The 12,810-nt window shown below is 41.5% G+C and overlaps 1 protein-coding gene across 1 annotated transcript in view; it reads right to left on the bottom strand.

Moving 5' to 3' along the window:
• Nucleotides 1-7,763: 7,763 nt before the first annotated feature.
• Nucleotides 7,764-12,810, bottom strand: part of pcdh1b (protocadherin 1b) — a 251,347-nt gene continuing 246,300 nt past the window's right edge. Inside the window, exon 5 of the mRNA XM_080415276.1 lies at nucleotides 7,764-11,588. Within this exon, the coding sequence (XP_080271402.1) occupies nucleotides 11,152-11,588 (437 nt within the window). The 3' untranslated portion in view covers nucleotides 7,764-11,151. The remainder of the gene's footprint in view (nucleotides 11,589-12,810) is intronic.

Raw genomic sequence — 12,810 nt, 5'->3', positions numbered from 1 at the left:
AAGGATCAAGGAGCTGTCTGTTGTGAACTTGAAGCAAAATCATGTCCTTCCACCTCACTTTTAGCTTTTACTTTCATCTAAACTACCTATTCAACAGAACCAATCAGATTTTCAGCTAACCCAATTGTTGCTTCTACTTCAAGTATCTGGTCGCAATTTTGAGTTGCTTTTGAACTTCGAGGACTGTCTGTAACCATAGCCCTATAACTCTATTCACAATAACCATCTCTGTCTCTCTCCCAGCACTGATATGGCCTTTTCTCAATGGCAGAGATCAGGCATTGTCAAGCTAAGGGACCTTCATATCGACCATATCTTTATCTTTAGTGAACTGTGTGGAAAATGTAACCTCTCAAAATCGCATTTTTTGATACGTCCAGATCCGAAACTTTGTTAACACTCTCTATACCCTGAGAACACATCTGTGTGTCATTTTTAGATTTCGTTGGGCTATTCAAAAATAGCAGATATACAAGCTCATAGCGCGGCACCGAGTGCCGCGCTATGAGCTTGTAGATCTGCTATTTTTGAAAAATCGTGAAAAATGTTGTGCAAATCTTTGAATATATATATATTTAAAGCGAGTATTTCTAGCTAAAATGTTATTGCTTCTGGGGATTCTACAAATGTCTTCTAAATCAGTTTAAAACAGTTTTCTGAAACACTTATGTTGCTATAATATTAATGTCAGTGTCAAGGAGCCCCACAACGATATGTATTTGGCTGCGGACCCCCATCTAAAAAAAAAAAATTCCAGGGACCCCCCAGAAGCAAAGATTTGAGTAAAAAACAATTGCTTTATAGATATATATTCAAAGATTTGCAAAAAAAAAAAAACACGATTTAAAAAAAATAGCAGATCTACAAGCTCATAGCGCGGCACTCGGTGCCGCGCTATGAGCTTGTAGATCTGCTATTTTTGAATAGCCAAAAGTATAAAATATGGATAAAGTGGTTACACAGATGCGTCCCCCGGTCTTAAAGGGTTAAACGAAATACTTTCTTTCCAAATATCCCTTAAAGTTTGGTATAATTCTTGGATATTCTCAAGAATGAGAAATGTGTCACTCTGCCTTTAATTTCCAATTGTACAAAGGCCTCTCTTGACAAAAGTAACTAGAGTAGAGACAGTACATCATGTACCAGGCTCAGTCTGATACAATACAAGGTTGTTCATCACACTCAAACCCTAGAGTCAGTGGCGACACGCATGATGCCAAGTTTGCTGTCGGTCTGTCTGACGGTTCTCGGGATACGTGAATAACAGACGTACAGACAGAGATTCCGTGCATTTAGTGTAAGATGTGGTCTCCGTTATATTCTCACGTGGCCAGACAACTATTCCACAATCTCTGAATGCTATATAGTCTGGATGGAGCTGCACCTCCTAAAAGGAGAAAAAGGAAGCTGTCATCTGTTTGACATTTCCGTTCACGAAAATACTTTTAGTTATTTCTTTTAAGAAAAAAAAGTATGACCATTTCTGATAAGCAGCAAGCTATATGCTTCGACTAATTTGACTAAAAAGACGAAACGGAAGCGGGGGGAAGCGAGACATCCGCTTTACTCCAGGATAATTTGCAGCTCTTCCGTTGCACAGACTGTAGCCTATATGACAGAAGCATTTGAAAATTGTGTGAGTCAATAGTCTGGATATAGCGACTATCTCCATTATAGCTCAACAATGATTTTTTTTTTGGGGGGGGGGGGTTAGCTCTCTGATTGGTCCACACAATCCGATTAAAATTGTGCCATTTCTAATTTAATATGGATTAGCAAGCTAATAATTGTGTCATTATATGGCTCACTGCACAAAAATCAAATGCACTAGTTGGTTATTTATTGGTGGTAATGTAGTATGTGGTAGATGTTGCATTTAGCTGCCGTCTGGTGTTGAGTGGGAGTGTAGTGTGGTTGATACTGCTAAATGTACCCCTTAGCTGAAATCACTGCTGCACACTTTGACTGCATAATGAAAGATGTATTCAACTTCCATGTCATATGTTGATGGTGAGGAGAGGTTTGTGATTCACAACCAGACTGAGGCAAGGTGCTGAATGCTTGCGGCAAGTGGCGATCGGTTACGCCAGATGGAGTGCATCTGAGCAAACAGTCAGCAGGGATCAGCGTGTCTCCTACATTTACACAAATGCATGGCTCTAACTGAGCTCCCACAGACTTCACTCTGAATCTCCCTTGGAAGTGCGCTTTACCTTCCCCCCTCCCTACCTACACCTACAGTACCATACATCACCTCACTCCCACCTCCAGCTCCTCACAGTGTGGCTAAAAGCAATTACAAAAAACTCACTCTCTCTCTATCTCTGTCTCTCTTTTTTCACTCAGTCTGCGTTTTTTTTTCTCTCATTCTCTTTCACACACTCCTCTCACTCACTGTCTTCACTGTCTCTCAATGTTGTTGTTTTTTATCTCTTTTTATTTATTCATTCATTTATTTGTTTATTCATTTATTTATTTATTTGCTCTACTTTTATTTGCTCTTACTTTCTATCTGTCTCTTGTTGTTAGGCAATGTTCCTTTTCCTCAACAACTGACTGTTTTCATTTATAATGAATTGAAATGGATAATGTCCTATTATGTAAGTCTTTTGAGTGTTTCTTTTGTAAGCTGATTGCTGAGGAATCCATTTCTCTGGGAGGGATTGGATATTAACAAGGAATCCAAAACACTGGTAAATTTCTTGATATCTTATGTCTAATTATTCTGCCAATCTAGCAACAATTACAGTGAACACATTCAGAAAACTGGACCTGCCCATGTGTTTACAAGAGCAGGCCCAAAGCAAGACATTGAGGGTGCTTTCGCATCTGAACTGCAGGGTCCGCTTTAAATGAAACCTGATAGTTTGATTCGTTTGCACTGACGTGAAAGCTCATTCAAACTGGTGCGGACCAAACAAATAAACTTGGGTCCGCCTGAAAACATGAAAACAACCAAAAACAATCAATGTGTAATGATTAGTGGACATGTTTTAATTAAAATTATATCCTATAATTAGGTCTAACTAAAGGGTCAGAGTTTCTAGTTTTTTATTAGTGATTCAATTAATTCAACCTTGCACACAGTTTATGGTCTTATATATGATTTAACGGATGATAACTTTCAAATCCATAATGTATTACGCTCATATTAAACAATATGACAAATGCAGGAAGGACTGCAGGAAAATCATCAACTGTGTGAATGTGTAAACTAAAAACATTTTGGGGCGGATGTTCTTCCTTGGCCTCCTGGCTGCATGCAAGAAAAGTTGGGCACTGATCAGTCCAGCAGTTTCTGAGATTAGCCATGCATACTGTACACAGGCAGACACACAGACCTAGGGGCAAAAACATAATCTCCACCCCCCAGCCTTCAGGCAGAGATAATTAACAGGCTTATAATATCACAACAACTTTTAAGTTGCCGAACTCAGTGGCAGTAAAGAAGAAACAGCATTCAGGCATGCAGCATATACAGTCGCTAAAGAAAGTTTGCCGTGTGCAAAAAAAAAGATCCTATTATTAAACTTAATTAGATGAATGATTAAGTGTTTGGACACATAATTAAGTGAAGTCTCTGTCTGTCTGTCTTTCTCTCTCTCTCTCTCTCTCTCTCTCTCTTCTCTCTCTCTCTCTCTCTCTCTCTCTCTATTTCTCTCGCTCTTATCTCTCTCTCTCTCTCTCTCTCTCTCTCTCTCTCTCTCTCTCTCTCTCTCTCTCTCTCTCTCTCTCTCCCTCACACACGCACGCACGCACGCACGCACGCTCGCACACACACACACACACACACACACACACACACACACACACACACACACACACACACAACACACACACACCCCCCCCCCACACACACACACACACACACACACACACACACACACACACACACACACACAGAAATAGAGTTCAACCCAAGGCAAGGCTATTATTTATTTCATATTTTATAGTGTATAGTAAGTACGACAAGTAGGCTAAGCGGCTTTAGTGCCCCACTCAGTTGATGTTGTAGGACGATATGGGTATACAAAAGCATATGGCTTTGATATGGCTTGCAACCAACTCATGGCTCAAGAAGCTGACACAGATAGCTCACTAATCAGATGAGAATATACTGTATAACTCTCATAATAAATATATTCAGGAAAAGACAAACGCTTTTGCTGCAATCCACTCACCGAGCTCTGCGGGAATCAAAGATAATCGAGTGGTCAGTAGGTGGTGCTTTTACAAGCGTTGATCTGTTGAGTGCAGCGTTAGTACGTTATCACAGCAATGTACCCCATTACAAAATGAAATTGACAACCAAGGGTTACACCTAAAGTTACCTCGCAAACCCCCAAATCCAGCTTCATAGTACAGACCCCTGGTGGGTTTCCCTTGGAAAGTCTGTCCAATACAGTTTCAACTGCGTGACATTTGCTTACAATGTTTCATGTGCTTGACAAAGTGCAGTGTGAATGCTATCCGAACCCAATGATAAATGCAACAATGATGCAACTTTAGCCTGTGCTACAGCAGCTTGGAAGATTGAACTTTAGAAATCTTTTAAAATCTTAAATCTAATCTGACGGAGACCTGTACTCACATTGATATTGTATGAAGATTAATTTAATAATTTCCCCCAGAATTTAAATTTGCTGTTTTGCAATGTGATGCAACAGTGCTATAAGCCTTGTGTCATAAGCACCTTCCTCTGAGTGCTTGTGATATTTCTCATATGCACTTGGGTTTGTTTTTATTGAAATGTGATTGGGAGTCTCGCTGTGGGGCGCAACAGTAGCTTGAGGACTCACGAGTCAATTTCCTGAAGTGGAATCCAATAATACTGAACTCCAACATAGGATTGCTGCATTTTCAGCTTTGCATCTCATTGGAAAAAATAATAGAAAAAGTGACACAATTTACTTTACCGAGCATGAGACAACACCATGAAACAATAACAGCATGTTTTTGTTGGTTTCTTTTCACTGTTTTCAATGTTTTTTTTTATTGTAAAGCTATAAGGAAGGAATAATTACAAGATATCATTTCTTTGATTTGCTCAGCAAAAATAAAAGACCACATTTTTTTTTCAAGCATGCGGATGTCAATCAAACCAGAAGAGATGACGCTAAAACAAACAATGACCCAATTTCCGTAAAAACTACTGTTTAACAAACTCAACCTGGGAAGGGACATGAGAGAGAAAGAGTTGTAGGAGATAAAACAGTGGTTAAAGCCAATGAATAGTTACAGTATAGGAGGGACGGCAACGTCACCGATGCTCTGTCTGTCAGAGCTCAACTCATTCACTCTCTAATATAGAACCTACTTTTAGAGAATATGGTACAATTCAGTTGTTGTTTTTTTCCTTCAGGTATTTTCAACGTATTTCGTTTATTTAAAAAGCTACACTTGCATGTACATAAAACTGTACAGAAAACAAGGCATCACTAGCATTGTTCCTATATAAATATAACCAATCAACAATTAGGCTACAAATGTGGACTCTCTGTAAAGACAAAAGTGATTTGGCAGCTGTGTCCCTTTGTTTTCTTCTTACTTCCGCTCCAGAAAGGCTCCATTTCACTCAGGATATCTCTCATCTTAATATCGTTAGGTCTGTCGTTTGGTTTGTGGGATCAAAATGGCTGAACGATGACGTTATATAGGCCAGTTAGTAAACATGGAGACCAAATTATTTTTCTTTTCTTTTCTTTACCCTAACAAATTACAGATGCCTTCCCTGGTGTCTGTTATGCAATTCCCAATTTCCCAGGAATGTCTTGTCAATTATGCATTGAGATTTGTTTGTTTAAGATGGAATAAGGAAAAAGAAAACATAGAAAACAGTCTGCCTTGTCAGAAACGTGATACATCATTTACAAAGCCAAAAATCTGCCGCTTCTGGAAAAGAAAACAGTAACGACCATTTATATTCATATGTCTAATAGCAGTGTTGATTTCATAACATTGATAAAACAATTGCGACAACAACACAAATGTATATATTTATAAAGTTGGCTTTTTCATGCCCAGCTGAAGCCACTTGGCAACAGATACCCGCCTCTAACCTTTTCCATCTATTTACGCAGTGTATAACAGTATGATATACGCATACGCAACAAAAGACAACACATTACCTGGAAATATCAAAATCCATTTTGGAGAGACCCTGTCATCATTTGAGACATACCGTATGTAGTATTCTAATATCCTGGCTGTCATATCACGAAAGTCCCATGTTTCATGTTTATCAAGATCAAAGCTGACACAGAAAGCATTAGTGTGGAGAGAAAATTAACATATTCTTCATGGCATGGCTGAAGGCTGAGCTGTCTAGAACAGGGTTTATTATCTGCATGTACTATACAGACTGTATGTCCCCACAAAAGTAGACCAATCCATAGCTCATGCCACTATATGCATGACGTTGAGAAAGAGAAATTAAAAATTCCCCGGTGATTTCTATTGGTGTAACTCGCTGTGGCAGTGAACGGACATAAACGGCAGTGAAGAAAACAGTTAATAGTTTGCGAAATTAACGCTGCATTGCGATTTGCTTCGTAGCATGAACCGCACACCTACGGAAGTTGCTATTTAGCTAAAGATTGGAGCACATGTCATTATTAGAGTTAGTCTTGTTCAGTAAGGCATGGTTCTGATGTCGCAGAGCAAGTGTTGAGAAAGTCTCCAGAACCGATCAGTATTTCCAGCTGTGGTGTAACATTGTACAAAGTGAAGCATGTACCTTTCTTGTATATTCTCATTGCCATCAGTTCTACTGACAGAACCAGAAAACACGTATGGTGAGTTTGGATTGGAGCAAGACGACAGGGTGAATTCAGGCTGCTAAAACTAATCCGCCATTCAGTTGGCTCAGAGTTTTTATACTCTTAGAATGCTATGCCAGTCAGCCAGCTGGCTGTGCCAATGTTGATACACACCTGAACTAAATCACAAAGGAGAAGGTGAGGAGTCGAAATGTGTACTTTAACTCCATTTAAGGGGAACACCATCATCTATAAATCAAGGAGGAAATACTTTTATAAACCAGACTGACTTTAGCTACCCATAGCAATACATTTAATTTAATACAGTGAACTGTCATTTATGAGGAAATCACACTTGTAATCTGTACAGTTGTCTTTTTATGAGAACCAATGTGTGACGTTGGGGAAAACATGTAAATTAAGCTGGGCATACTGTAGGAAAGACACAGGCATAAGGGCAGAAATATATGCAGAAGGTGTGATGAATAAATATCCTGTGTTCTATGCTAGGCCTATCAGCATTACTCTATAGTCTGTGTTTTGTGACCAGGCAGAAGCCGGCTCATAGTGGTGAGAAGCCACACATGCTTTATGCATAACAGAGAGAAAATAACCACAAAACAGCCAATAAACAGAGCAAACATAGGCATGCTGTGCCCCAGAGTCAATATGCAGTTTCAATAGTGTTACACACACGTATGCGCGCATGTATGCCTAGATGCACATGGGCGCCCGCGTACACAACAGAAACACGCACAATACCTGTCAGTTACTGTGACAGCAGCTCTCATGGGTGTATACTGCAGGATTCTCTCCCGGGATTGGGTGTTTGGGAGATTGTCAGGAGATGCCTTGAGACCAAGGAGCCAAGGTAGGGTTTGTGTGCTGCACCTTAATAACACCAACTTTAACAAAAGGCACATGTGCGCGCTTACATAGTACATACACAGAACCCCCCCCCCCCCCCCCCCCCCCCCCCCCCCCCCCACACACACACACACACACACACACACACACACACACACACACACACATAAATGCACACACAAACATACAGAGGAAGATAGGACCACAGACCCACATATAATCACACCACACTCACACTATAAGCTGCACATCCACACGCTCGCTGACCCCTCTCAAATTTCACCTTTGTGCTCCATATCACCTCAAAGGTTGAGGTAAAGCAAATAGTGCAGCATCTCAAAGGTCACCCCTATCTTTGAGGGTTAATTGGTGCCAAATAGGTGGGGTTAATTGGTGCCACATGACCTCTTGCACAATCATTCACTCTCACTTCATATCTATCTCGCTCCCTCCGCTCGGAGGATACACAGCAAATCACACATACGCACCCTTCGCGCCCCCGGAGATTCAGCTGTGTCAACAGAGGAGATGGGACCCCGGGCCAGTGGTTCTGTGGCCCCCCCTCGCTCCGATAAGCTAAGACGGACCAGGGCAGGGGTGAGGAAGGCAGGCCATTGGGGGATCACAGGGTCTATCCAGGAGAAAAATGACTTGTTTGCTGGTGGTGAAACACCACAAGGGGAGAAAGCCCTGTGGCTCAATGTGGGCCAGTGTGTTTGATTATTAACGTATTATCTATCAAAGATCTCTGTGGGTGTTAAATGGCCAGAGGAGATGTGTTGGATGTGCAGGCGTTGTACATGAACTCTAAATCTCTGTCACTTGGGGGTTGTGGATTGGTTGACTGGCAGTTGAGTTACGTGCCTGGGAGTGCTCCATGCAGGAGATCAGCTAGGCAGTGGATCAGAGGACATGATGTGGCGCCTGAGCAGGCTGGGGTGTTGATGATAAGTCAAATCATCACCGCGAGTTTGAGAAAATGTTATGAAGGGTTTTAAGGGGAATATCCTCAGAGAAGCAACACATACAGTACAGTACCCTGCAGCACATCAAATATTTGCAACAGAAAAGCAAACATATACAATAAAATCAAACCACCTAAGCTCGACATACTTTGTCATACGACAAATAGCGAAAATAGTCATTCTATAAGCTCACAGTGTGCCACGACGTGCTTGTAGATCTGCTATTTTTGCTATTTTGGAGAGTTTTTAGATTCCTTTTGAAACTGCAGTGTTCGCCTATAATGACATGTCCAAAATAGGGACACCTGGTTGAAAGTGGTTCATTTGTGAGAGCTCTACATAAAAAAGCAGAGAAACTGAATGCACAAGCAAGCACAAGAGCATCTATTACACATTCCAGTAGCAATTGTTTGAGTAGCCAATCATATGGCCCCTGCATGACCCTACAACAGCACCATTTTGCATTAGACTGTCAGTGAGAGAAGCCTACTTGCCCTTTGATGTGTTCCTCTGTGATTTTGGAAAAAAAAACTTTCCCTTTGTCACTGTGGCATGCCATTAGGTAGTTTCTTATACTTTTTTCACCCTTATCTACTGTGCACTAATGTGTTCTCATTAGTCCAATCATTGTCAATCACAGATAAAATCCCACAGTACTGTCAGCAACTATAAATACAAATCTCCAAATTATCTTCCAACACTGGCAGAAGGGTCGGCTCATTTTTATTGGTGGAAATTATCACCGCTAATGACACCAGCCTCCAGGTGTAATTAGGCGTTATCATGCTGCTGTGTTTTGGGCTTGGTGCGTACAGGTTCTGCACTGGAGGACCTATTCATTCCCACCACATCTAGAAACCAAGCCAACAACAAGCCAGAACCCATAGCAAGGTTCTGCTAACCTGGCTACCAATTGGCTCAATTTCACACGATGGACAAAGCACTAGATGCTGGTAGGAAACTGTACCAAGGAACAAAGTAGGCCAGTGGTTCTCAGAGTGGGGTCCAGGGACCCCCAGGGATCCTTGAGGGGGTTCCAGGGGGTCCCCAGCAAAATTTGTTTTAACACTTTACCCCTATATACAACGGCTATTACAAAAAAATAAAAATAATAATATATATTTTTGAAACATTTTCTAAATCTTTTATGGGCGTCCCTGACACAAAATATTTTCAGATGGGGGTCCGTGGCCAAATACACGAAAAGGTTTGAGCAACCACTGAACTACGCTACAGTGACCTATGCAAAGAACAAAGCTCCTCCTTTCCTGTTTAGTACAGTATACTGTATAAGAGCCTGTTTCAGCCAAAAATATCCCCCAGTTTGAGGTCATAGTAGCCTGGGACCCAACAAACAGCAGAGAAAGGTGACATTCACCAGAACCAACGGTTAAACTAACATCATTTTTTTCCCAGTATTTTTTTTCTTTTATCTAAGTTCAACAATGTTGTAGATGCAAATAAAACAATACAGAAAACAAAACAAAAGGAAAAGTTGTGTCTGTAACTCACTCACCACGGTGATGCTCAAGGTTCAACGTCCTCAGCGTGTTACACACAGTATTGTCCCCCTGTATATTTTGAGGATTTTTCAAATCCGTCCATCAAAGGTTCCACATTGTCTTAAGGGCTTGATAATTATGACCCCATAGCAACTGTTCCATAGTTTTATACATCCAAATAAAGGAGAACTGCAAGAGTTCACATGGTCATTGTTTGTCATATTTACAGCTCTGTACAATGAGAGAGAAAAAATAAAAACTCTTCACAGCAAAAAGAGAAAAAATGGAAAAATCATTATTCTAGAGACTGGGAATCAAATGTATTCCTGTGAATGTCTCTTGTTGACTGCACACTGTTCCCAGTAGATTGGGACTTGTTGTAAATTGCCACAACATTTGACCAAACTATATTCCCAGAGGTCCTGCGGTTCATAAAAAGCGACCTTTGAACAACTAAAAAGGTAAATAAATACAAATAGAATAGAATAAAATAAAACCAGAAGAACTTAATGATGGATAGCAATACACAGTATATCATAGGATTTACAAGATTCTTTTCACACCCGCAAATTTTCTTTTTATCAGGTCCGACACAGCAACAAAATCTAAAACAACACACAAAACTCCAACTCAAATACATGAAAGTAGCTAAATAGTTTCCCATTAAATTATCACAATGTCCAAACGATAGTGTTGTTTACATTCCTGTTACAGCAGTTCTTCCTGCTGTGTGTTTTCTTCAATCGATTTAAACTGATTCTATTTTACATTTGATTGGTTTCTAGTGGCAGGAGGGGAGGGGGAGGGGAGGGGGGAGGAGGGGGGCGGGGAGTTCTAAAGCCTCACACGGTGGATGCAGTTATAAAAAGGAAGGGGGGGGGGGTGTCACTGTGGCACTTGTGAGATAACACAGCGGCTAGGCACAGGGGCAGTGAAGGAGGGAAGGCCTGACCGCTATCCTGGACAGGAGCAGGGTCAGCAACGGTGTAGCTCATGTATAAGGAGAAAAAGTGGCTGGGCGCTTTAAGGTTGGGGCCTGGGGAAGGACGGGCAACGCCATCACAGGTAGATTTCCCTCTTGGAGCTCTGGGTAGGTCGTGGCAGAGTCGTGGCAGAGTGATATTCAACAGCCTGGCTCAGCGGGATCTCCTCCAGGGCAGAGTCTTTACCGGAGGAGTCGCCACCCCCGGAGTAGGCACTGGTGTACGGGGTCATGAACCGCATGTTGGCCACCTTGGGGCCTCCGCTGCCTCCACTGCCTCCTCCGATGCTCCCGCGCTCCTCCGCCAGGGGCTTTGGGCTGCCGTTGGCCATGAGGTGATCTTGCCCCTCCATCTCTTGGTAAGGCACGAAGGTGGAGAGCGTGGGGGCGTTCTTGGGGATCTTACGGTTGGGGGAAGGCTCCCCCGGCATCCAGCAGGCGTCAGAGTGGCCGAACTCCGTGCACTCGTGTGTGCAGTTTCCAGTCATCGCCACATCGGGCAGGGGCCTGAGGTCTGATGTCAGAAACAAGAAACAAAGAAGAGGGAAAAATAGCAAGATGGTATAAATAAAGTGTAGCATTGCAAAAGTTGTTGCAAAGAAATAGTGAGCTCTGACACAATTTCACAATTTTGTATTAATGTGCGTGCGTGCGTGCGTGCGTGTGTGCGTGCGCGTGTGTGCGTGCGTGTGCAAGCGTGTGTGTGTGTGTGTGTGTGTGTGTGTGTGTGTGTGTGTGTGTGTGTGTGTGTGTGTTCCAGTATCTATAAAAGATTTTCCTCACATCCTTTAAATTTGGTTTGAGTGCAATACTGTACACGGTTTTCCTCTGACAGCGGTGGATGATGTTTGGACCAATACATTATTCATTATAAAGTTATTATTTGTGTGCTTCTGAATAATACATTAATATTTGGTTATGTCCCAAATACAGTACTATTTAAACAAGGCTAAAATAACCACTGTTTTATAGCGGTGTTTTCAGTTGGATGTCCATTATAGGGTGATTTTGAATGATGTGATAAGTTGGAGAACTATGTCTAGTTTGCAAACATTGTTGTTTTGTTTTTATGCTTTCAACATTTTCCAAAGGAAAAATATGCAGGATAAATATGTGATACAAGCTGGAGAAAATCAATTATGTAGAATCTGTAGATGCAAAGTAATCTTTGTACAATTTTCAGGTCCAGTGTTGTGCAAGTTCTCACTTCACAAGAACTAGCTTAAAGTTAAGTTCACACAAAGTAAAATGAACTAGTTCACGTTGACAGTACACAATTTTGAGTTTTGAACTAAGTTCATAGTCCCCAAAAATGAACTGGTTCAAGTTAATTTCTTGTTTTTTTAATGAGGTGCTCCTAACTATCATTTTACAACAGAACCTCCTCTGTATACAGTAGAGTATTCATCGATCCCCAACCCCCCATCATTGCCACTGATCACTTCCCATTTCCTAGGCTTTCCACTTCCTGTGTGTTTTCCACTTCCTGTCGATTTGATCCAATGAAATCCAATGAAACTGGTCAGATGACTAATGATATCCAATGAAATCCGACAGGAAGTGGAAAACACACAGCCTAGGAAACAGGTGAATAGAGAGTATGCACGGGTGTCACTTTTCCACTGGGATACGCCCCCCTCATCTAGACTGAGTGGCAAAACATTGAGCAGTATGGAGCATTGGAGTTTGGAAGCACTCGTTGGAAATCCCTCAATGGTCCTTCGTACCACCTGTTT

Source organism: Gymnoscopelus braueri (genome assembly GCF_963280865.1).
Source record: "Gymnoscopelus braueri genome assembly, chromosome: 20".
Taxonomy (NCBI): domain Eukaryota; kingdom Metazoa; phylum Chordata; class Actinopteri; order Myctophiformes; family Myctophidae; genus Gymnoscopelus; species Gymnoscopelus braueri.
Note: the sequence above shows the minus strand (reverse complement) of the source record. Positions and strands in the feature narration are given on the sequence as shown.